This window comes from Poromitra crassiceps (genome assembly GCF_964638095.1).
Source record: "Poromitra crassiceps genome assembly, chromosome: 22".
In the NCBI taxonomy this organism is placed as follows: Eukaryota; Metazoa; Chordata; class Actinopteri; order Beryciformes; family Melamphaidae; genus Poromitra; species Poromitra crassiceps.
Genome location: NC_139647.1, coordinates 23,268,109 through 23,294,105, shown reverse-complemented (window position 1 = coordinate 23,294,105; position 25,997 = coordinate 23,268,109). Strand labels below are relative to the sequence as shown.

General features: G+C 43.7%; 2 protein-coding genes across 2 annotated transcripts in view; one reads left to right on the top strand and one right to left on the bottom strand.

Annotated features, from left to right (window-relative positions):
• cpeb3 (cytoplasmic polyadenylation element binding protein 3) overlaps nucleotides 1–4,585 on the top strand; it is a 57,279-nt gene extending 52,694 nt beyond the window's left edge. The window contains exons 7-8 of the mRNA XM_083658641.1: nucleotides 403–584; nucleotides 4,287–4,585. Of these exons, the coding sequence (XP_083514767.1) occupies nucleotides 403–584; nucleotides 4,287–4,514 (410 nt within the window). The 3' untranslated portion in view covers nucleotides 4,515–4,585. The remainder of the gene's footprint in view (nucleotides 1–402; nucleotides 585–4,286) is intronic.
• Nucleotides 4,586–16,033: 11,448 nt separating this feature from the next.
• btaf1 (BTAF1 RNA polymerase II, B-TFIID transcription factor-associated) overlaps nucleotides 16,034–25,997 on the bottom strand; it is a 35,179-nt gene continuing 25,215 nt past the window's right edge. Inside the window, exons 27-38 of the mRNA XM_083658081.1 lie at nucleotides 25,355–25,476; nucleotides 23,566–23,733; nucleotides 23,256–23,333; nucleotides 23,022–23,151; nucleotides 22,291–22,432; nucleotides 22,025–22,155; nucleotides 20,885–21,007; nucleotides 20,456–20,608; nucleotides 20,098–20,309; nucleotides 18,777–18,936; nucleotides 17,981–18,151; nucleotides 16,034–17,313 (exon numbers count right to left, since the gene is read on the bottom strand). Coding sequence (XP_083514207.1) covers nucleotides 17,164–17,313; nucleotides 17,981–18,151; nucleotides 18,777–18,936; nucleotides 20,098–20,309; nucleotides 20,456–20,608; nucleotides 20,885–21,007; nucleotides 22,025–22,155; nucleotides 22,291–22,432; nucleotides 23,022–23,151; nucleotides 23,256–23,333; nucleotides 23,566–23,733; nucleotides 25,355–25,476 — 1,740 coding nt within the window. The 3' untranslated portion in view covers nucleotides 16,034–17,163. The remainder of the gene's footprint in view (nucleotides 17,314–17,980; nucleotides 18,152–18,776; nucleotides 18,937–20,097; nucleotides 20,310–20,455; nucleotides 20,609–20,884; nucleotides 21,008–22,024; nucleotides 22,156–22,290; nucleotides 22,433–23,021; nucleotides 23,152–23,255; nucleotides 23,334–23,565; nucleotides 23,734–25,354; nucleotides 25,477–25,997) is intronic.

Below are 25,997 nucleotides of genomic sequence, written 5' to 3'. Positions count from 1 at the left end.
TGTGGCCTTGATTCTAAGCCCATGTTATTTATTTATTTATTTAGCTATTTATTTATCTATTTATTTATTTATTTAGGTTGAAAGCCTTCGAACACAGAAAGGGCAAAAGGATCTTAAAGGCCCCCCCCCCCCCAGTTTTGTCTCCATTTAAATTCAATAAACTCAATCCGTCGGCACTAAAACACCTCTCTCTCCATCTCATCTGCTCTCTCCTCCTCCTCCTCCTCCTCCTCCTCCTCCTCCTCCTCCTCTTCCTCCTCCTCCTCCTCCTCTTCCTCCTCTTCCTCCTCCCCCTCCTCCTCCTCCTCCTCCTCCTCCTCTTCCTCCTCCTCCTCCTCCTCTTCCTCCTCTTCCTCCTCCTCCTCCTCCTCCTTCTCCTCCGACCCGGTTTCCCTTCCCCAGTGGAGCTGGCCATGATCATGGACCGGCTGTACGGAGGCGTCTGCTACGCCGGCATCGACACCGACCCGGAGCTGAAGTACCCCAAGGGGGCGGGCCGCGTGGCCTTCTCCAATCAGCAGAGCTACATCGCCGCCATCAGCGCTCGCTTCGTCCAGCTGCAGCACAACGACATCGACAAGAGGGTGAGCGAGTTCGCGCACCTCCTCATTCATTCACAATATCCCTCGCCCCCAGAGAGAGAGAGAGAGAGAGAGAGAGAGAGAGAGAGAGAGAGAGAGAGAGAGAGAGAGAGAGAGAGAGAGAGAGAGAGAGAGAGAGAGAGAGAGAGAGAGAGAGAGAGAGAGAGAGAGAGAGAGAGGCAGCGTCTCGACCACAGCTGAGGTTTTCTCTGCTACTCATTTCTATGGCATGCTGTTGACGTGAACTCTCCCCCCCGGTCCTGCCTTCCCCCATGTATCACACAGCTCTCATCGTTATTATAGCGTTTGGGTTTTGGCCCGGCTGCGCCGCACGGTCTACAATAACGCCAGGCTGTGTAATCACTATGGCCTTCTGGCTCGCCTGAGTTGCCGGGCAGATGTTTCAAGTTGCAGACACATAGGGTTGCTTTAATTATAGTAGTTCCCTATACATGCAGATCCACTCCAGCACCGCTTATTTTAGGTCCTGCCCGGCGAACGGCAAACAGCGGGGCGGATCGTGACCGAGCGAGGCTGGTCGTCGGCCAGGAAGCCCGACTAGCCTCTGAGGGCGGGGCTGTCCAGCCCCCCTCCCACACAGTGTTGGGGGTAACTCATTACAAAAGTAACATATTACATGTAATATATTACTTTTAGAAGTAACTCAGTAATATATCTTATTACTTATAGGATTTCAGTCATATTATACCAGTTACTTTGTCAAGTAACTCAAGTTACAAATTTAGTTTTGAAATCAAAGCACATATTTAAATAAAGATACAATCATTTCCTAATCAAACCGTGTGTTTTTATGCAAATAACCACTATAGATGACGATAACAAAGGAAAATAATACAATTTAGAATTTTGGACGGTTTACACTGACTTCAAGGCGGTTGAAATAATTTTGCGGGACGGTTCCGGGGCGGCGATGTCATTCTGCTGCTGCTGTTGTTTTGGTGAAAGTAATGCAAAAGTAGTGTAATAAGTGACGAGTTACTCTACACAGACAGTCATATTGTAAAGTAACTTATTACTTTCAAATGAAAGTAACTAGTAATATGTAGTATATTACATTTTGAAAGTAACTTGCCCAACACTGCTCCCACACAACACCCCCGCCCAATGAAATGGATTCAGGAAGCACATTAGAGCAAAACTGAAGAGCTTAGTCTCAGAATCAGGTAATAAGATAATAACACATAATTACACATTCAAGCCAGAACGCTGCTCTCTGTGCCGTTTATCACTCTGAGCTTTTGTCTCAGGTTGAAGCAGATCAAACCCCCTCTGAAAGGGATTCACACACACACACACACACACACACACACACACACACACACACACACACACAAATGTTGGTTGCATTGTTCATTATCCTCATTATCCTCCTGAATGTTATCATTTGCAGCTTGTCTCTCATTAAGCTTCCTGATATTAACACCCCCCCACACACACACACACCCGTCCTGGAAAAAAGTTTCTGAGATTATGAATACGCAATGAGTTTTAAATCATTCTTAATTGTTATTGTTTTATTTTTTATTTCTTTTTGTCTGAGGCACATTTTATACCACGGGCTGCTAATGAAGCAGATAATAAGCCTGGAGAAGCAATCTCGGCTTCGCAGACCATTAAATGATTTAAAGAGGCACAAGGAGAACGCCTCCTTGAGAATGACTTTTTCCTCGCCACACAATGCCTATTTAACAGACCACAATGCCTATTTAACAGACCACAATGCCATCCTTATTACAGGGTGAGCTCCAGTTCAAGGTTGCGGCGGGGGGGAACAAGGAGCTCCATCGCCGCCATTTTTGTTTGTAATTGTCTCTCTTCGCGCACAATCATTCCATGAACTGTGAATGGTTCTTAACGATAGGACAGAGAGGCTCGATCGTACTAGTGTCCTCTAGTAAGACAGTGGCGTCAGCGGAGGACCAAAATGCGAGACTCATTAGCCAATGAACAGCCAGGAATGGGTCTCGCGCTACTTTTGCATGCTAAAATAAAGCCGATAATGTACAATTTGATTCATTTCAAGGGATGAAAAACCCTTTCAAAGTACAACACTGTCTATTTTGTTGCAACTCGACAGTGCTGCTTTTTTTACTCAAGAGTTCCACTTTCTACTTCCTGGAAAAAAACTGGTCCATTGGAGTGAATGGAGATGTCGGAACTCTTCTATTATATGGCTCTGGATCGTACCCGCTCGGCCCCGAGTGTCCACTGAGTTTAATAATGGTCTATAATAGCATGGCAACATTGGCCTGTACCTGTCATCTGTCTTGTTGAAGGTTGCATTGTACTGTTAGTTGTTTGCCGGCGTTTAGCTGAGAAGGACGATCTGAGGGTTGATAACCTTTCATTTTGTGGCCGTGCTGTAGTCAGCAGCAGCAGCAGCAGCCCCGCCTACCCGTCCGTGTACTGAGCCGTCTCCATGGCGAAGGAGCTCTGGTTTCTTTGGGTCAAACTCATTTCAGCGGTGGACAGAGGGAGAGTCTGGCCCTGTTGTCTTTCAGAAAGATGAGAGAGAGATTGGCCTCGCAGACAGTGGCTTCGTGTAGATAACGACGGTCTGAAGGAGCAAACACACTCGGATAGACACCGCAGTCATTTGAGCACATCTCTCCTGCAGAACCAACACGTATATTTATATGCTGTGTGTGTGTGGCTCTGCAGGGTTTTGCCATAGAAAAGTAGTTGAATATGATTAGATGATGAAATGAACGGTAATCCATCGGAATAGCATTTACAAAGACACAATATAATAGCACTGAGTCATCCCCCCCCCCCTCCCTCCCTGGAAAAGGTTTGTCAATCTGGTGACATGATCCCACTTTTGTCCAAGGCAAATCAATTATTAAATCATTTGTCATTGACTTGGCACCAGTGGGCTGCTCTGCCTCATTCAGCCTCGTTTCAAGACATTGATGCTTGTTTCTTCTAGAGTATTTCTGTAGTTAAGCTGCATCGGAAACACGTGAAATGATCAGATTATTTCACTTTTTTTTTTAGAAAAGTCAGATTTTAAGACTAAATATGAGACCAGCCTACAATAAAACCGGACTAGCGGAAAGGGGTTACCAATTGGGGTTATCATGTGCCCATCTCCTTTGATAGATGTTTCATTTGAATACACCACAGAATCGTCTGTACGTCCGTACATACGTCCGTACATACGTCCGATGCTCGACATCTCAGAATTTCTTCAGATTTGGCTCAAACGTCCACTCGAACTCAAGGATGAACGTTAAAGTTCAAGGTCACTGTGACCTCACGACCGCCCGTATCGTGCTCGTTAACACGATATCTCAGGAAACGCCGTGACGGAACTTCTTCAAATTTGGCTCAAATGACTTGACCCTGTTGGCGGGAGAATACAACCGCGAGGCGGTTATTTATCATTTTATACCTACACCCATCAAACCTATTTAATACTCACACTGCTTTGTACACTTGGTCTTACAGCATCTCCCCCAACACTCAACATCTACCTGAGCAACAACAGGGTTAATAATGGCACAGTTTTACTCTACTGGCTTGAAATTGCCCACTCAGGTCACAAACCACACGGCTCCAGCAATCATCTGGATAAAGAAACGGCCGACTCTGCAGCGCTCCAAAACGCACATTTCGACCGGTGTGTCTGCGCACGGCACCGAGCTAAAAGTGCTGCCTTTCCCTTCTCCCTTGTCCCCCCAGGTGGAGGTGAAGCCGTACGTCCTGGACGACCAGATGTGTGACGAGTGCCAGGGGGCGCGCTGCGGCGGGAAGTTCGCCCCCTTCTTCTGCGCCAACGTCACCTGCCTGCAGTACTACTGTGAGTACTGCTGGGCCAGCATCCACTCGCGCGCCGGCCGAGAGTTCCACAAGCCACTGGTGAAGGAGGGGGGAGACCGCCCGCGACACGTGTCTTTCCGCTGGAGCTGAGAGGGGCGGCCCGGGAGTCACAGCCCTGCCCCGGTCGAAACCCCCCCGCCTCCACCCCCCCCCCCACTGCACCCGGGACAGCACTGCAACCCCCCCCCCCCCCCCTCCTCCTGCCCCCACCTTACTCCGCCCCGCTCCCCATAACCACCTTGTGAAAAAAGCAACTAAAAAAGGGGGGATTTCATCAAAATACACGGGACTTTCTTCTTCAAAACCACACGGCTCCGAACTCATCGTCTAGTGTTCCCCTCTGAAAACGCATTGCGGGGGAAATGAATCGCGAAAGTCTATCAGCTTAGAATTTGCACTTTGGCACAAAATCTCACTAAACACACACAGGATGGTATGTTTGTTAGACACCTGGCTGTTTTCAGTTCCCTGTACTTACAGCCGGGTGGCGCGGTTGTGACCTGCTGAGCCCCACCGTGCTGACAGAGGCGGGACATATTTAAAAATATATATATTATATTTTTTTTGTTTTGTATCTATCTATACGTACATAGATCATTTAAAAAATTGGTGTAAAAGGAGCATGCACTTATTTTCAAAAATCGTAGTTCTATTGCCCCTAGTGAAAATAATGACCAAAGGCAAAAACTAAATTTAACGCATACAGAAAAGCAACATAGGTGGCATAAGATGTAGCAAGATTCAACATCTATCCAGTAGTGTGGGCCCATAACGCCCAGAGTAAAAAAATAACACGTGGCTATATTCGCTCTCAATTTTGACTCTGAAAATATTAATATTAATACCTCATGAGCGCAATCAAGATTATTTTGCTTTAGATTTTTTTTTAGGTCCTTATTTTTTATAACAACATTATTTTTTAGTGTTATGTAAATGTAATGCTGCAATAGCTTTGCTGCTAAATCCATGGTATGAACAAGATACCATAAGTACTTTCTTCAGGGTAGGGTGTAAAATAATAACAACAACAAAAGAAAACACAACACATCTAGAGAGGCGCCTGGTGTTTTAGGATGACGAGCTGTCGCCGGGGGGCGGTGGTGGCGGGGGTGGGGGGCACCCCTAGACAACGGCGGGGGTGGGGGGTGTTGGGTGGGGATGGGCGGCCCCTAACTGCATGTTTATTTCAAAATCAGGTTGCTGCATGCAATAGACTTTTCCGTATCATGTCTACTATTCAACTCTGCCCATGTTTGCACAACACACTATAAGATGTACGTACGTACGGCTGGCGCCGAACTGGACCGAAACAGGGAAGGACCGGTCGAAGGAATCATGGCGTCCGAGCGGTCAGAGCAAGACGGTCCTCTCCCCTCCTCTCAAATGAAAAAGAGGTGGCAAACACATCCAGATGATGATGGAGAGGGGGGGGGGGGGGGGGGGAAACAACCTTAATAATCATGAAATTCAATTAATGTAGGATTACCATTTAAAAAAAACTGTCTATGATAGGTGAAGTACTTTTTTGCAGTGATTGTTGATATAATAATTGTGCAATTTTTTATACCGTATGTAGTTAGGTCTGAGTATGCCTAGAACTGTGATTCGCTTTAACTGTCGTCGATGTCCGACATAGAAGTCCTGTGAAACTTCATAACTAGTGTATGCACACAGTATATATGTTCTCTTGTACACACACACACACACACACCAACCACACGGACACGTAACAGATTAGCTGTCTTTCTCACGCACACAAACAGACCTAGAAAAAACAACAACTCAAAAGTCTGACCAGGACGTACGTAGAGAAGAGAAGACAGACTAATGTGAGCTTAACTTGAGAACTGAGTTTATTTTATTTTATTTTTCTCCCCCCACCCCCCCCACCAACACCACCACCCCACCACCATTGACAAAAAAGGGCAAGTTCACGTCCCCGAACGTAACCAAAGAGCTCACACACACACGTTCCGACTTCAACACACACACACACACACACACACACACACACACACACACACACACACACACACACAGACACACACACACACACACACACACACACACAGCTACCCACAGAAGAGACTGCGCTCATTACTAAAAGGCTCTTCCAGGTGCAAGGTGGATGCATCTGTGCAGTACCTAAGGACGAGGAGAGAGGGCAGTAGTGAGATGGAGAGCGGGAGACGAGATGAAACATTTGAAGCTACTGGAGACTGCACACACTCTCACTACATGGCTAGGGGGGGGTGTTGGAAATAACAGAGCATGCAGATCATGTGCTGGCTTGGTTACCATATTTATCCAGATTTTTTTTTTCCTGCAAAGCTTGAAGTAGAATTGACCTGCTAAAATGGTGGATTTTAATCAAGGGGGGGGGGGGTGCAGTTCAAACACGGGTGGGATTGGGATGTGGGGTGGGATCGGGGAGGGGGGTCGCACTTACTAGTTCTGAATGCGATACACAGTAAACTTAAGTATTGGCTGCTGAAGTTGGGGTGGCTCGGGTTTGATAGGCGGAGTTTTTGGGCTGGGGTTAGGGGAGGGTGGGGTCTAAAGTTACACTGGTTTTTTGAAGCAGTTTTGTGGGACAATCCAACTGGGATCCTACATCATTGCGAGTATGCGTGTCGTCGTCCCCCCTCCCCCTTTTTTGTCCGCGAAGTTGTGATTGTCCCGTTGTCGCCCCGCAGTCCCTCCTCTCTCTCAATTTAGTCGCAAACTGTTTCTGCTGTAGGATAGATGTTTTTTTTTGTCTTGTCAAAGACAACTAATTGAAACTAAGCAGAAGATACTTTTTTACTGACAGGGGGGAAAAAAAAAAAAAAAGACTTAAAAAGAGGCTAACCATGAGTAATAATAAGTATCCCTATGAAAGTGAATTCTGGGTGTTTTTGTGACATTTCTTTCCCCACCCAGAAGGGTTTTCTATGTTTGTTCCTTCTCTATGATAGACATTTGTTATGCACTACTCTTTGTATCTGAACAGTTTTCGACAGTCAGCAGTTCTTTTTGTTAAAAGGAAAAAAAAGACGAAAAAGCGTGCTTTCTGACTGACAAGATCTTTTGCAATACCTCAATTTTGAAATATATTAGGAGAGAAACTGATATTTTCTAAGTAAGTTTATTCAGATGAAAAAAATATATATATTAATTTAATTCTTCGAGAGAAATGATTTAACAGATGGTTGATTTATTTTTATTTTTATCATGCTTATTTGCGTTTATTTTAAAAAATTATTTTTTTGAAAAATGACAACAACTGAAGGAGCTAGAGCTTTATAACTTTAATATAAATGACGTAGTTAGCGAGAGTACAGTCTACTTTATTACAGAGGAGGTTGGCGTGAGCGTCCCACTGGTCGAATTGGTCGAGGAAAAAAACAACACGAGTTCTCACAAAGACGAGATCTTCACGAAATATCAGGTGCTCAGAGAGAAAACTGAACCTACTTCCCACGTTTTGTATATTTATAATCAAATCATTTACTATGCTGACCAGAGTTGTGAAAGAGATCTTCTGTTCGTTATTTTTTTAAGAGAACTTTTTTATGTTTCCTAAAAAGTATGTGCTCCCTTTTTGTTTTGTAAAAAAGCAACATGACCCTGATTTGTTGGCCTGATATGACATCATTGGGAGAAAAAGACAGAGACATCTGAGTCACTGAACAGCTGGAGGTAGAGACAAGAATGTTATTTTAACATGGGAAAAAAGACACAAGTGTTTCACCTGTAACTTGATCGAAAGCCCCCAAGGTGCATCAACTGAATGGTGGCCTTCTATTTACGCAAGACTTGAATTAGTCCCATTTTTTTAAGGCTAACAACCTTGATTCTTTGTTGTAATGTGCAATACTGTTTGTACTGTTTGTAAAAAAGAAGAAAATAAGAAAAAAGAGGCATAAATCTTTATTGCAGAATTATTTTCATTGCAAGCATTGTGATTCACTAAAATCATTTTCTACTGTGTATTTACCTACTCTACCTGCTAGTACCTTCCAGTAGTAATGTAGCCTTTGTACTGAGAAATTTTCATTATTTTTAGAAAGTTTTTTGCTAAATAAGAAACATATTTACATATTTTCATTTTTATTTCATATTTTTTCTTTACAGACTTATTTCTCAACCATTAATAGTTATTTCTGGGGGAGACTTTCATATCTGGTCAATGTCATTAATATTATTTTGTATTTTTACTTGGAATAAATTAATTTTATGATGCTAATTCTTTACAAGTTTATTTTTTTGTTTGTTCACTTGTTTCATTTTTTTGAAGCTGAGAAAAAAAAAACCTTTGTAATATTGTTACTAAAGTGTCTAGATTCTTGAAATGCTATCAGCTATTATGTGTTAACTCGCTGATGTTGCTACATTAGTGTAAAGAATGATCTATGGAGAGAGAAAAAGACAACAAAAACAACAGCATGGTGGTTGGTCATGTCAAGTGATTGGCAATGTAAACAAATTGAACGGGCAATAAAATAAAAAGGCGTACACGCGGGTATGTTGTGATATAATTGTGGAAGCTGGACAACACCACTTAACCATTGACATCGCTTCTGCTACGACAAATACTACTACTACTACTACTATTACCACTAACACTACAATACTTCATCCCCACTTTGTGCAGTAGAGAACGTATTAGAGCCGTGGGAGACGACTCAACACTTCCTTAAGTGTGAAATATGAACACGGCAACTCCTAAACAAATACTACAGAACACGGTTAGAACATACGGGCAAGCGTGTGTGATTGTATTTAAGGATGAATGTAACTGTTGAAATGCACTGTATAGATGAATATATGGGGGCTTGGGGATGGCGTGTTTGTCAAATCTTGATTATCCAGAGGAGGTTTTGGTCTGAATACTTTTTATTTCTGGTTCCCTCTGCATTATTTGTGTGAATTTATACATTCCCCACCTTCTTGAGTTTGTGTTTTGCCATAACCTGGTGGAGCCTCCAGCCTGACATCCCCCCCCCCCCCATTTTCCAATGCTTATAATGTGATAGTTATTTCTGGCCCAGCCTTTTCTACCAGTTTATACAGCTGATGCGAATACCAACCCCTGATGTCTTGAACGTGCCCTGCAGCTTTCTCTCTCCTAGGGGGGTCAAGTGTTATACGCCATACCACCAAGTATTTACTAGCCTCCCCCCCACACCCCTGCTTTCACCCGGCAAACTATTTCTCCCCTCACAATAAAACAATTGTATGTGCAACTGAAAGGGATGACTGGTGTAAAAAAAAGAAAAAAATAATGATTTGGATGATGACAGCCATTTTATATATTCCTCTCTATAGATATACATATGTATTTCATGTAACACTAGACTTGGATAGTAAACTGTATATTCACTTCTGCTTCATGGGCGTTCTCTGGGTAGGTAAACACTGTAGGTCTCGTCATGTTGTGATCTCAAAAATCGATGGAGAAAAATATTGGTAATGTGCTTGGTATTTTTTTCACAAACCCACTACTTTTGAAAATGTACTTTAATTCTTTTCTTTTTTTACCAAGGCATCTGTGCTTTTTATTTTATAGGTTTTTATTCCTGACTTGAAATACTGGTTCTATCTTTGGCGCGAGGCTTTTGAGATTGTTGACTTGGACCTAATTGCTTGTCTGAACTTTTTTGCAGTATAACTGTGATTTGAAAACATGGAGCTCAACGCTAAATGCTTACTACTTGCTTCAGAGTTTGTAGTTCCCACCTTAATTTTTCCTTTTTCTGTACTAATAAGCAAAATCTTATTAAACGTAGTTGTATGACGCTGTGAAACCTTGTGGTCTTTTGCATGGCCTTCTCTCCTCTTTCTCTCCTCATCCCTCTCTGCACTGCTTAGGAGACGCCCAAGAGAATGCACGAGTGTCCGCTTAACATAACCCGTCTCCAAGAAAGTCACCAGTCTATAAACTACTGTGCCCAGTGTTGTAGTCGAGACTCGTGACTTGTTAATTGATGTGTATTTTTGTTAGTTTTTTGTAATAGGCCCTAATAATTTGGCATAAGATATTGATAGCTATTAGCAGTTCCACCTACATGTGAATTTATGCTCATGTTCAGTAACTCCAGACTCTGACTCAGGTAATGGGGAGTCAACTCACTCTTCTTTGGTGACTCGGACTTGGACTCAAACACTGGGGACTGGAGATATGGTGACTTGACTACAACACTGACTCTGGCACATCAGTAGTTCTGAAACGGTGAAAAAATGACACGCATGTAAGTTGAAACCTCGCCTATGGCAAAGACAATGTAATCGTGTGCTATGCAGAATTGTGATATGCATCAAAGCTTGGGAAAAAGCTGCCCTACTAACTTGCATTATGCCCTGTGGCAACTTATTGTACTTATACTGACACATTAATGCATCCTTTTATTCAGCAGGTTATTCTACAGCACATCAAAGGATAAACCGTTATCATTCTGAAACAGACATGTCCTCACGTCTAAAAAAAAAATCTGAATTTACATTTTGGCCTTATACTCTACGTACTTTCTTTTTACACAGGCTCCCCTGGTAGAAATATGGAGGGGAAAGATGGTGTTCTAAATGTTCATCCAACACCAGTGACATCACTTATTGCTGGATGTTCTGCTAGGGCTGACACAGGGATGCAGTCATGGAGAGTGAAAAAGATATATATATATATATATATATATATATATATATATATATATATATATATATAAGGGAGATACCAGCGCAGACATAAAACAACTCAGAAATCCTATTTTGGGATGAAAAAGTGACTAGTTTGCATCCCTGTGACACCACAGGTATACAGTTCCATTTCAGGAACAGTGCTCCAACAACACTTTGATGCAATGGGGGTCTCCAACCTGCACCATGCGCTTTGAGGCAGCTACATGTGATTTTGGAGAAAGATTCAAGTCAACGCGGTTCTCGTTCTCCCAGGTCGTCAAATGCTGATGTTTTGGGTTGGTGGACTTGGGGAAATGAGAACCGTGTTGACTCAATCTTAAGTGTCAGTATTTCATCACCTGGGAATGAGAACCATCTTTCTCAAAAATCACAGATAGTACCTTTAAGATGCTGTTTTTTTTTTTTTTTTTTTTTTTTTTTTTTTACTTTTTCAGAACATAAAGAAAACAAAACAAGAACAGGAAAAAAGAAAATAAAAACATATACATACATTCAACATTACAATGCTACAAAATGGTGCTACAGTCATAGAAAATGTGCTTACAAAAAGATAAAAAAAAATATATATATATAGTGTGCAAAGGATCCAAAAGAAACTCAGTTACCGCTTTTAGCCTCATCGAAATAAGTCAGGAACGGGTCCCAAATAACAAAAAATGTCCTTAAAGAAATTGTCCTCTGGAACCTGAGTCTCTCCATACGTATAACTGAGATCATGTCTGTCAGCCACAGCTGAAAAGAAGGTGGAGAGGAGGACTTCCATTCCTTCAAAATTAGTTTCTTGGCAACTGTCATTCCCTGTGTCAGAGATTGCTGCACGGCCGTTGGGAGGAGCAAAGAGGACTCCAAGCAGCCGAAGATGGCGAGTTCCGCCTCCAGTTGTGCCCTCCGACACCCGACACCTATCACATAGTGGTGAGACCGAAGGTTTAAGATGCTGTTAAATGTGTTTAATTTGCTTTGAGTGGTGCTTGGAAATATGGTGTATTTCTGCCAAATCAGACTGATAAGTGTCTATTTTAGGTTTATTCAATTATTGTATCTCAATGTGCAAACACACCCTCTACTGGCTGTAGTCACACTCTGCCAGGACACTTCCAAGACCTTCAACCACACAGACATGTACAGTATGCAATATTTTTTTCCCATGATGGCGAAGGCTAGGCGAAGGCATGACCCGCCCCTCTCTGCCTCTGACTGTACTCGGCTGCTCCCACCTTCTTTCCAGGCGAGCCAGAAGTATCTCAAACGTGAGCAGCAGGTGCAAAACAATCATTCATTCAACAAGCATGAGATACTTCATTATATGGAACGTTACAATTGCAAACCCTATATCTGAGTTATTTAGGCCTACTTAGCCTATTGCACAGACGTGTAATTTTTTCTTGTCATTCCAAATTTAATCACATTGTTGCTCTGATTAAGTAGAAGTACAGTTATTTGTGTAAAAAAAAGACTGGTAAAGCAGAAGTACTGATTCAACTTAATTACTCAAGTAAAAGTAAAAAAATACAGGCTCTGAAATGTACTCAAGTATAAAAGTGAAAGGTTTTCTGTGCAAGGCGAATAGAAACTCACGTCATATTAATATCATTCAAATACTATTCAACTTAAAAGGTCCGTTCAAAACATATTTTAAGATGCATAAAGACTATACGTTAATCTTCTTGTCTTAATCACTATGACCCACTAGCTCAGAGAGTTGGATTGCTGTCTAGCAGTTTGGAGCTTGTGGGTTTGAGCCTCAGTGACTATTGAGGTTGTGGGTTTGATCCTCAGTCAGTTTTGAATGTCGACAGCCAGAGGAAAGAGTGATTTAAAGCCCTGAGAAAACCTCATTCAATCAGTCTAACTTGGTGGCACAGAGAGTAGGCTTGCTGCCCGGCAATATTGAGACCTCAGCCACTTTTGCGGTCGTGGGTTCAAGCCTCAGTCAGTTTTGAATGGTGACAGGCAGAGGGAAGAGACAAGAGTGCCCGGAGAAGAGCTGTGAGTGTGAAGGGCAGCTGGTGGTGTGAAGGAATAATACACACAGTGACACCGGGGCCAGAGGTTGTGGGTTCGATCCCGTTCAGCTGGCACTGCCTGGAGCTAAGGGGGAGACTGTTCTCCCCTCTGCAGAGACATGAGCTGAGGGTTATGAGACAGAAAACCACAGAGAGCTGAAATTTTACTGACATAGGAAGTACATTATATGTTTGTAGTGCTGTGCTTGATGCTGCTAGGTGTAAAAAAATATTTTTGAAAAACTGCCCTAGAGTCAGTATATGACATGTCTGGATCTCTTTGCAGTCTGTCCACAGTGTCCATTTCTGTGGATCCGCCTGTAGGAGGCGCTATGTCGCTCTGTGTATCTGCCTACACTGGTGATGTTAAAGACAGGGCAGTGCTGTAATATGTCTCCTCCATCGGGAATCGATCCAACAGTCTACCTGTCAGACAGAGACAGTGACACAGCCACTCAGCCGACTGAGCTATGAGCTGTTGGGAGTTAAGCTTCTGATTTCTACACACTGTATTCACACTGACAATAACACAGAGCATAAAGAGTGAGACAGGTGATATTTGTACCAGTGAGTTGAGCTAGAATCAGGGACTGACTAGTCTCCTTCATCAGCTTATTTCTATCAGTGTTCAAACTACTGGTGATGATAAAGAAGGATCACTGCTGCAGCTTATAATGTGAGCACTTTTTAAGAAATTGCCTAAGGCTAGGATTGAACCAACAACCTTTGCATATCACACAACATTCACATGTTTACCTGAGTGAGCTATAACCCAGTTTCTCTTAAGCTCTTATCATATTTAGTAAGTCAACCTCATCCTGATTTTATTTAGTCAAGTTTTCATCCACTAAGTGTCTAAGTATTTTCATCTCATCTTAGTCAAAGAAAACCATAACTATTCATTAGAAATTCCAAACTTATTGTAAAGATATATTCATGTTATTCTGGAATTATTTTAAGGTTTGAATGTGCAATACAGACACAGATGTTTAACTTCTTCTCTTCTGATTGGATCTCTACTGCAGTCAAGCCAGCCCACACCTCGGAAAGCAGTCATTCTAGCCCACACTTGTTTTGTGGTGCGTGTATATGGTATATACTAGGCATTACGGTAAAAGCATGCGTGAACTGATTTCAAAATAAAAGCGCACTCCCAGAACAAATCTATACTAATTAAATGTTCTAATTTTTACATATTATAATTACAATTGCACGCTATGAGAGTTGATGTACAATTTCAAAGTAAAAGCCTACTTTTTTTTCTTTTCACTGTTTTCTGAACATTCAAATGGATAGTTCAAGGAAACTGCCTGTTATTAAAAAATAATTATACTTCAGACTGATAGTACTCAACCGCAGGGTGTCATCCAGACAATTTCATAACAATCTGATGTAGCATTTCACAATAAAAGCCTTCTAAATATTGATTTTTCACTGCATTACATGTACATTTGGAGTAATATTGATAGAAAACTACCTGTTATTATTGAACCATTCCACTTCAGATTCATAGTACTCCACCCCGGGGGGTCACCCAGAACATTTCAGAGCAAACTGATGTAGCATTTCAGAATAAAAGCCTTCTAACTATTCATATTTCACTGCATCACATGTACATTTGGAGGAATATTGATAGAAAACTACCTGTTATTATTGAACCATTCCACTTCAGACTCATAGTACTCCACCCCGGGGGGTCACCCAGAAAATTTCGTAACAATCTGATGTAGCATTTCAGAATAAAAGCCTTCTAACTATTCATATTTCACTGCATCACATGTACATTTAGAGGAATATTGATAGAAAACTACCTGTTATTATTGAACCATTCCACTTCACACTCATAGTACTCAGTCAGAAATCGGTTTGAATGGCTCGATCTCCAGACCATAGTGACTGAGAACAGGTCTGAGAGCAGGTCACGTGGGGGATGGGTTTACCCAGGCTAGCCGCTCACTGCTTGAGTTGCCTGGCTCTGTGCAGTAGCTAGTAGCCTGCCTGTCGGTCTCATGAAGAGCTCAGCTGTCCTGCTGTTAACGTGCATTGCAGCGGCGGATGGCATAAATGACGATGCCATCGTTCAAAACGATGTTTCACTGTAAAACAATCACGATGGATATTTTGCTGACATCGCGCAACCCTAGAGGATATTAATGTGATGTGTGTAGTTCTTCACATCTACTAGCCTCTTCATTTTGCTCTCAGAGTGCCCCAGATTAATGCATTTTATTTTAGAATTGACAAAATGTCTTTATCCAGGGGGGGATGCATGTCTCTCCAGCTAGTGGTGCATTCCTCTTCCAAACTCACACACTTTTCCACAACTACACCATGTATCTGAAACAATGTTTACTTACTGTCAATATCATCAAAGTTTCTGAAGACCATCTCCACGTGATCCCACTCCATAAAGCTGCATTTCCCAATGAAGGGCTGGGCAAACACCACATACTGATACATATTTCAATTCAAATACATGTCACTCGTGTTAGAATGAGTAAATGGGCATTGACACTGTTTTTATATAACCCTTGATCAATTCTCATTCATCTTTTATCTTTTCTTTTTTATTTGTCTGTAGGCTACATACGTGCACTGCCAAGAGTAGCGGCAGCATTATAAACCAGAGACCAGACTATATCAAAAACATAAAACACACGGTGGCGTCTTTCATGCATGCTAGCAAGCGAAACTGCTGTCTGTCTGACCACAGACTGTAGAAAGAGACGCAGGATAGCCAAGCGAATGTGATTGCATGAACGTTTGATGCTAGGCCAATCACAGGCAGAGGGTGCCTCCAGCCTTCGCCATCATCCGGAAAAAAATATCACGTACAGTATAATATACACAAAAGAAAAAACAATGCATACTTCAAAGGTCTGTAGAATTTATTACAATTCCACCATCTTACACAAAAAGCAGCAATTACAGAAATATTTACAAGTCTGTATTATCTTTTAAAATACTTTTATGACAAGTCTCAGGTACCAGTTTCAGCTTGGCCCCAAGATTCAGTCCCTGTAATCTGCTTCAGTGCAGTGCTTTCCATGATCAGAGGAGCTGTACACAACAGATTCTCCCACTTCTCCTGTGAACAAAAAAAACCTTTCCATGGCCAAAAGTCATGTGAATGCGCTCTGCAGGGGTGTGTGCAGAGTGCACACTAGCACCATCTGCAGGATGGGAGTCGTCGTAGCGGGGTCTACTACGTGCGACTCCCAAACAAGCTCACCCCGGCCACAGCATAGCAGTCACATAGCCTGCTATAAAAAGCTAGCGCACTGTGGCGACGTGGTTTTCTCTAGGAAGCTGAGCATCACCCCTCCCCCTCTTTCCCTTTGTCACACAAAAACATGTTTTGTATTCACAAATCACACAAGTGTTGACAGGTGTGGTTGGGCATAGGAGTGCTTTTAAGACTGTGTGTAGGGTGCAGTAGGTATGAGGGATGGGAGGCGGCGGTAATCACGTCTGAAGCGGTTAACACTGTCGTAATATGGCATGGGTAAACTATAAGATACACTGTATGTATGCTGGAGAGACTATAGTCATGTCGTTCTATTCATGTAACCAAAATAGATGCATCACTTTATGAGAGGTAAACCAAAAAATGGAGACGCTGGTCACGGGTGGGGACGATGTTCCATTATCGTCGACTAGCAACTTTGCAAATGTTACTTGCAGAAAAACTGGTTCAACAAGGAAATATGGGATGTCTGATGTTTGAAATATTGCAAAGAACAGAACAAAAACTTCATTGACTGAAAATGCTTCATTATTGCTGCAGCATAGATATCCTTTTGAGAGCAATAAAAATATAGGTGTCATTTTTGATATTTAGATATTGCCTTGGGAACACAACTATTGATTGATGGCGACAAACTTTATCGTTATGTTAACTGTTATTATCCAAGGTGTGTGTTTGTGTACATTGGGGGTTGGGCCAGGGCCACATGATCTCCACAGTAGGATTAGTGTTGGGGGGGGAGGGGTCACCTCGGGGTCTGACCAGGTCCCTAGCAGGCAGGGCGATGGGAGGAGGTTGTGGAGGGGTGCTACTGCAGCGAATGCATGAAGCTGTCCAGGTTGTACTCTGTGTCGTACTGCTGCTGGTCCCATAACTCTCCCAGGCCGTCCAGCACAGACTTCATAGACGTCTTCCCTGAGGCAGACGATGACGCCTCGCCCCTGTCACACTTTCCATCCTGAAATAGACATTTGTAACACAGACAAGGCAAGTCAAGTTTATTTGTATAGCCCTAATTCACAAGCATGTCTCAGAGGACTTCACAGAGAAATATGTCTGGCTAAATCTAGCTGACACAACAGTAGCAATTACAGTAGTAATAATAACAAGATTGAACAATCCTATGATAGAGAGAGGGGAGAAAAGGGGGGTGGAATGTGGGGGAGGAGGGAAGAGGGAAGGGAGGAGATGGGGAGGGAACATGGGAATGTGGGGGAGGAGAGAGCAGGGAAAGGGAGGAGGTGGGGGGGAGCATGGGAGGGAGAGTGGAGGGAATGTCGGGGAGGAGAGAGGAGAGATCAGGAAAGGGAGGAGGTGGGGAGTGAGCAGGGGAGGGAGAGCGGGGGTATGTGGGGGAGGAGAGAGCAGGGAAAGGGAGGAGGTGGGGAGTGAGCAGGGGAGGGAGAGCGGGGGTATGTGGGGGAGGAGAGAGCATGGAAAGGGAGGAGGTGGGGAGTGAGCAGGGGAGGGAGAGCGGGGGTATGTGGGGGAGGAGAGAGCAGGGAAAGGGAGGAGGTGGGGAGGGAGTCAGCCGAACATACTGTATGTTGCACAGGTATCTAGACTTTCAAAGGGGTTGCTAGAAAAATGCATAATCAAAGTGAAATGCAGAATGGAGTTTAGACCTTATCCAGAGTGAAGAGGTTGAGGAGCTGGTCGGTGCCCATGCTCTGCAGGCTGGCGTTCTCTTGGCTGATGATCGTGTTGGCGATGCTTATCTTGAACTTCTGCAGGCCCATGATCTTCTCCTCCAGCGTGCCGCGCGTGACCAGCCTGTACACGTTCACCACCCGTTTCTGCAGGACGCGAGCAGAGGATGTCATGACAGAACGTTTATCGTGTATTGAATAGTTGAGGTGGGCCACCCTGCCAATTGAATTTCACTTGCACTGGTTTCAAAAAGGAGACTGTTGGTGTAAAACGAGCCGAACGCGGTTTCGCAGCCACCTTAAATAACGTATCAGGGATACGCTGGTGTAATGTCACATCCTATTCTGGGAGCTCCAAAAACATCTTGGATTCAATATCATCTATATTCAATTGTAATCTAACAAAGCAGAAGAGGATCCGAATGCGATCAGACGAGTCAAATCTAACTTCCGGAACGGGGTAATTTTCAAGATGGCGGCTGCCGGGAGCTTAAAATGGCTCCATCTCAATTACTATTCAACCATCTTGAAAAATAACCCCTTTCCGGAAGTTAGATTTTCAGTATGTTATTTAACATGCCCAATAGTACCAGAATCCATTGAAATCTTCGTATCAATTTGTTCGTATCAAGGGTTAGGTGCTTTTATTTTCATATATTGACTGGTGGCCTAATGGCACACATTGAACTGGTCATGATGACACAGCAAATGCATTGCAAAATAAATGTGTCCTGAATTCTGACATAAGCCATTTGGAATCAACTTCAGTTACCTGTCCTATCCTGTGGGCACGATCCATGGCCTGCAAGTCCCTCATTGGATTCCAATCATGCTCCACAAACACCACGGTGTCGGCGCCGGTCAGGTTGAGACCCAGACCGCCAACATGGGTGGTAAGGAGGAGCACATCGATGGATGGGTCGTTGTTAAACCTGAGGCACAGAGAGAAGAAAGGTGAGACGACTTGAGATAAAAGAGGAGGCAGGAAGTTAGGGTTGCATATATATATATATATATATATATATATATATATATATATATATAAAAAATGGAGGATGCATTTTTTGAAGGCGTCATGCAAGATGTCTTGATTATAATTAGACTCCAGTAGCAGAATTGTACAGTCAACAAGAACCCAAAACCTTTGTCAATTCACAGTAACAAACAGCACTATAAAGAGGGCTGAATCCTGTATTCACAGTAACAAACGGCACTATCATATACTTAAGCAATATAGCATGAGAGCCAGTGTGTTGTGCCAAATATATCCCCCTGATCAGCTGTTATCCCACGAGGCCGCAGGCCGAGTGGGATAACTGCTGAGCAGGGGGATATATTCCACAACACACGCAGCTCGAGTGCTATATTGCTTTTATAAAACGGTTTCCAAGTATGATAATATAATAATAATACTATAAGTCCGACTCCGACTGGCATGTCATTCTGATAGAGTCAGTTGAAACACTACTGTAAGGCGGGACCGCAAGAACATGCGGGTGATTTGATTGGATCGTTCTGGAGACTGAAGTTGACATTGGCCAATCCTGGCGCTTGCTGAGAAGCTGAGAGCTTTCTGGAAAGCCAGACACGCAGCTCGAGCCGCAGCGCTGCATTCTCAGCGCTTGCTGAGAAGCTGAATGCTTTCTGCAAAGCCCGACACCAACTAACGTTACGGGGTTAAATGCGGGGTTAAATGCGGGGTTAACAGCCTTTCTTTTGCAAAGAAGACATTAGCCCGCATCTATTCTTGTACAAAACATCATTTTCTGCTAAGTATTAGTAAAGTTATAAGCGAAGATCGATTCACAAGAATCTGACAGCTGTCTCCGCCATTTTTTTTTCTACGTTGTCATTTGAGGTAAGCCTTATTATTACTCTCTTAGTAAGAGAGTTGCCATGGCAACCAATAACCCATGGCCATGGGTTATTGAACTCGGTTACTGGAATTATACAATGGCTGTGAACCAATCAGATTGCTTGATTTGAGAGAGCCATTTTATAATTATATATATACTATATAAAGAGGGCTGAATCCTGTATTCATTCCTTCCTTTGGCGATGAAGTCAACCTAATTCAAATTCAACCCGCTGACCTGGAAACGATGGAGTGGCGCAGGCCAGCCTGCACGCTACCATCCAGTCTCAGGTAGGTGACCGTGGGCAGTTTGGGCTTCAGCAGATCATGCTCCACAATGTCCAGCATGCTCTTCAGCTGGCAGAAGATCAGCACGCGGTGCTGGGCCACCACTGCCTCCGTGCCGCCTTCCGACCCACCGCCGCCACCCAGGCCACAGTCCAACAGCAACTGCACGACACAAACCACATGTCACCACAACGTTTAGACTGTGTAAAGATGGACACATTCAGTTCTGTAGAGGGTGGGGGAACCGGAGTGATGGTTATGGGTTCTTTGCGTATGACAGCATGTAGCGTGCCATGTAGCATTTTTACCTGTTTGAGTGCTGAGAGTTTGGGTGCATGCTGGATGTCCCGCAGGCTGGTGTTTTGTGCTGCCAGCTGCTCGGTGATGCGTTTGTATTCGGGGTGCTGTGCGGTCAGGACCAGGCCCGGGTGGTTACACAGCTTCCTCAGGTACTGCAGAGCCTGGAGGAATATTATACGCAAATCATACATCACCACATATTCATACAAATAAGCCTTTGTAAAAGACAATATGTCTTTTTCATAAGGGTGAATGTTACAGCCGGTGCCGTTGTTTAGTATCTCAAATGTATTATCTAAAATGTTCTCAACAAAACCTCAGCAATGTTCCAGAGTGAGGAAGCAATCACCTTGTAGACATAATATCTTATCTCTAAAATAATGGATAACTCATTTTGTAATAGAGCTCTTCAAATTAAACATGAATCCTCGGTGTACCTGGAAGACGTGGCCTGTGGCCTTCAGTTTGGGTTTCTCCTCCTCCTGCGTGGAGTCTGTGGAGATGGTGTCCTCCACGCTGACCTTGGCTCGAGACTTGGCAAAGTCCTCATACAGCTGAACCTGCAGGTAGAGAGAGGAGAACACGTCGTTACACCAAAGGCGTTCAAGTGCCGACTACTTGTTGCACAGTTGTAGCACCTGTGGAAAATGGCCACCAAATCACTTCCATAAGCTTTGTGATCAATCCCATTTACTATTACATTTATACTTTACACCTTTAGCTGATTCTAATCCAGAGCTACTTCTTATCCAGAGCTACTTCTAATCCAGAGCTACTTCTTATCCAGAGCTACTTCTAATCCAGAGCTACTTCTTATCCAGAGCTACTTCTTATCCAGAGCTACTTCTTATCCAGAGCTACTTCTAATCCAGAGCTACTTCTAATCCAGAGGCTACTTCTTATCCAGAGCTACTTCTAATCCAGAGCTACTTCTTATCCAGAGCTACTTCTTATCCAGAGCTACTTCTAATCCAGAGCTACTTCTTATCCAGAGCTACTTCTTATCCAGAGCTACTTCTAATCCAGAGCTACTTCTAATCCAGAGCTACTTCTAATCCAGAGCTACTTCTAATCCAGAGCTACTTCTTATCCAGAGCTACTTCTAATCCAGAGCTACTTCTAATCCAGAGCTACTTCTTATCCAGAGCTACTTCTAATCCAGAGCTACTTCTTATCCAGAGCTACTTCTTATCCAGAGCCACTTCTTATCCAGAGCCACTTCTAATCCAGAGCCACTTCTAATCCAGAGCTACTTCTTATCCAGAGCTACTTCTTATCCAGAGCTACTTCTTATCCAGAGCTACTTCTTATCCAGAGCTACTTCTTATCCAGAGCTACTTCTAATCCAGAGCTACTTCTAATCCAGAGCTACTTCTTATCCAGAGCTACTTCTTATCCAGAGCTACTTCTAATCCAGAGCTACTTCTAATCCAGAGCTACTTCTTATCCAGAGCTACTTCTAATCCAGAGCTACTTCTTATCCAGAGCTACTTCTAAAGTGCTAAAGTAGAACAGTAGTGTGTATGTCTATGGTCCTACTATCATCTTTTAGATGGTTTGTGGTGACCATCCAGTACCTGTAGGGGACTGAGGTTGCAGTAGTAGTCCTGAATGATTTTAGGAGGGAGGTCCTGCAGGACGTCCTCCTTCATCCTCCTCAGGAGGAAGGGTAACACCTGCCGATGTAGGGCCTCCATGGCCAAGACGCCTAGAGGGAGGGGACATGGTTAATATCCAGATCTTAACAGTTTAGGGACACGACAGTAGGTAAGGTCGTCTTTATCCTTCAAACTCCATCCCCGGCCAGACTAATTCAAGTGTTGACTTGCAAGAGCCGCCGTACCAGCCTCCTGTTCCCGCGAGGAGCTCTTGGCATCGCGGCTGGCCAGGATTGGCTTGCCGTAGCGAGCAGCGAACTGGCGCTCTGTACCGAGGAAGCCTGGCATGAGGAAGTCAAACAGCGACCACAGCTCCAGGACATTGTTCTGAGGGGTGGGAGGGGGAAGTAGTGTTACCTACAGCACAGCAAACTGAACATGGAGACATCCTGGCACACCAAATCAGTACCAAGAGTACAGATCAGCCACATTTTCATGACCATAAGAGCAATATTGATGTTGCAGGCCAGGGGCATACAATTATAATTCTTCTTTATAAAAAGGAAGTCACCTCACAAACAACCCAGTTTGACAAAGTAACCCAACCTGCCAAAAGCTGATTGAAACTGAAAGAGTGATTTTCTCATAAACAGGTGATCCAATGCAATATTACTACTACTACCTTTCTATTCTGGGCGAAAATCCAATTGCAGTCCCACATGTGAACAAACCATATGAACATGACATGGTAGAGAACTGCAGGTTTGTATGGCTGAAGGTGTGAAATTGATCATATCCAAATACTACGATAAACAAATAAAAAATTCTGGGACACTCAGTAACTCCCTAAAGGCCCTGCTGCAGATTTGGCACATATTCACAATTTATTATTAGATTATTCATGTTGTTAATTAGTAAACACAAATGAGGAAAGTTGAACAGTTGAACGGTTTTGTGGTCCAACATGGCGGCTTACCTGAATGGGCGTTCCCGACAAAATGATTCGGAAATTGGCAGCCAACTGCTTGATGGCTTTGGAGAGTTTGGTCTTCCCGTTCTTAATAACATGGCCCTCGTCAAGGATACAGTAATTGAATTTTATATGTCTGAAAATTGAGAAAAGGAAAATCCATATAACTTGTAACACCAGGGCACATACCCCTCAAACACACACAACAATGGTAGAGATAACGAATGTACACATACTCACCGAAAGAAGTCGATGTCGTTTCGCACAACATCGTAAGACGCTATGACAAGATTGTGCTTTCTCACTTGATGTTGCAACCTGGAAAAGCACATGTTCATTTAGCTCCACGAATGCTGTCAGGATGATGACGTGAATGAGAGAAAGTGTCTGTTTAGCAACTGAAGACGTCTACATATTTTCCAATTGAAGTCTACATATTTTCCATTTAAAACCTCTTTGACAACTCCACCCCCTTGTACTTTTCCATATTTGCCAGTCTAAAACTTTTACATTAACACGCTTTCCATTGGAATCCCTGACCAAGTCTTACCGAACTCGTTCTGTGGGCGGCCCGGTGTAGTGCAGCGGGTTGAGGTACTCTTTGGTGCAGAACTTGCTCACCTCGTCCACCCAGTGGCCCGTCAGGGTGGGAGGACACACTACCAGGGAGGGCAGGGGGCTGCTGTCTGCTGCCTTGGTCTTGGCATACTCCTTTGCCCTGCAAAGACCACGCAAACATTGACAAAGTTAAGTCAAGTGAGTTTATAGTTCGCTTAAGAGAAAACGCACAAAAATAGGGTATAATAGTGGGCAAGACATCAGATCGAACACTCAAACCACTGCTTATCAACTGTTCAACCATGCTTGATCATCTACTTGCTGTCGCGCAGCACAGTGTGTGCCCCCCCCCGTTTTTTTGGTAAACTCCCTCAAATGCACCCGTTTGTCTGTCTGTTGAATGAATGAATGAATGAATGAATGAGTGAATGAATGAAGATGTCATGCAGCCACTTTTTGGCCCATCTCATATGGGATTATATGACACCTTAATAGTCAAACAAAAAAGTGCTCGGACCGACGTGAAACTGTGTGCGACAAACGGGGAACAGATGGTCCATCATCACACGTCATCTCTCCAAGCGGCCCCCGCAGCCCTACATCCCCAGAGCATTTCCCCTCATGCCGCAGGCTGTTTGTCTGCAGGAGATCTCCGACAGTTATGAACTGATTTGCATGAAACTTTGTAGAAAAGTAGGTCACAGGCCAAATTAGAACTGGCTAACTTTCCACACCCACTGGCCTAAAGGCAGCGTGGTAATGGCCGTGGCCAATCACAAAAAGGCGCCTAACTTTCAAACGGACCCCCCCCCCCACCCATCACAGAGCAGAGCGAATTTTTCAACTTGTCAGAAAAACGGCAGGTGACGTGAACCGCTTTTTCCAGACAACAAATCGCAATCAGAGACACTGGCCGTTTCCCATAGTAACAACAACAAATATGGAGAAAGTGAAAGTGCCGGTGGAGAAATTGGACTTTGTAATAAGTGATTCCTGTCACACTGATCATAAAAGGTAGTATGGAGGATTATACTCGACAATACATGTATTGGAAATATCTGGTAAGCCTGCTTGCTGCACAGCACTATTGTTAGCTACAAGTGCTAATAACCAGTTGGTTAGTGAGCTAGCAGCTGCTCAGCGTACGTCAGGTGACATTGCCATGTTCCACTTTTTATTTTTATTACACCAAGAACATCGTGTGAGAACGCAGCCTTATGCTTATTTTACCCAGGTGACGGATTCAACTTTTTGAAAGGACATTCAAGTGTGCTGGCTGTTCTCTCCTTCAACTAACTATTGTGTGCCTTCTGCCTTTGCACCTGAGTTTTTAACGTTTGGTGAGTGTGCTCGCTACTACTTTTGTTGGATTATGCTTATTTAGCCCCATGTGACACTGCAACGGTTTTGGACTAAGTTCCACACTATTATATGAAGCTGGATAGCTACGGTAAACCCTGCTCCATCATCTCCCTCACACTGATGCAGCAAAATGAGTGCCAACACAAATAACCGCTTCAATGGATTAACACATTTCTATATCTTTGATCTTTTATTAATCATTCCCTATAGATGTTTTCAAGTCTCATTTAGATGTTAACGGTTCACCGGAGGCAACGGCCAAATGAGTTATGATACTTCTGAATGGTCCAATATAATAACTCGTCAAATGATCAGAGGTGAGTCAGTGTGCTGCTGACGTTGTCGAGTTGAAAGTCAAACATGATGCCAAGTCGTGGATAGCGATAATGAGAGTGCTGCTGCAGCGGGCCTGGTAGTACCTGAGGTAGTGGTCCCCGGCCAGAATGCAGATGGACTGCAGGGTCTTGCCCAGGCCCATGTCGTCACACAGGATCCCGTGTAGCTTGTACTTGTTCAGGAAGGACAGCCAATTTACTCCGTCCTGGAAAAAGGAGAGAGAGATTAATGACGCTGAAAATATCAATGCAGCAAATTATTTCCGCAGCTTTAAGTGTGAATGTCACGGTTTGATGTGGTCATCATGACCCAGGAGAGGAGAAACAGTTCTAGCAGTTGAGGGACATTTAATTTAATCAGGAGCGATTTGACAAGTACATCGTCGATGATGAATCTGCTTCAGAAATGATATGGTAAAAGCATCCATTAGACACCCCATCTATCAAGGTAGGGTAGGCTGGTGGGTAGAGGCTGAGGACCTCTGAGGAGCTGGCATGCTGGTGGGTAGAGGCTGAGGACCTCTGAGGAGCTGGCATGCTGGTGGGTAGAGGCTGAGGACCTCTGAGGAGCTGGCATGCTGGTGGGTAGAGGCTGAGGACCTGGCATGCTGGTGGGTAGAGGCTGAGGACCTCTGAGGAGCTGGCATGCTGGTGGGTAGAGGCTGAGGACCTCTGAGAACCTGGCATGCTGGTGGGTAGAGGCTGAGAACCTGAGAACCTGGCATGC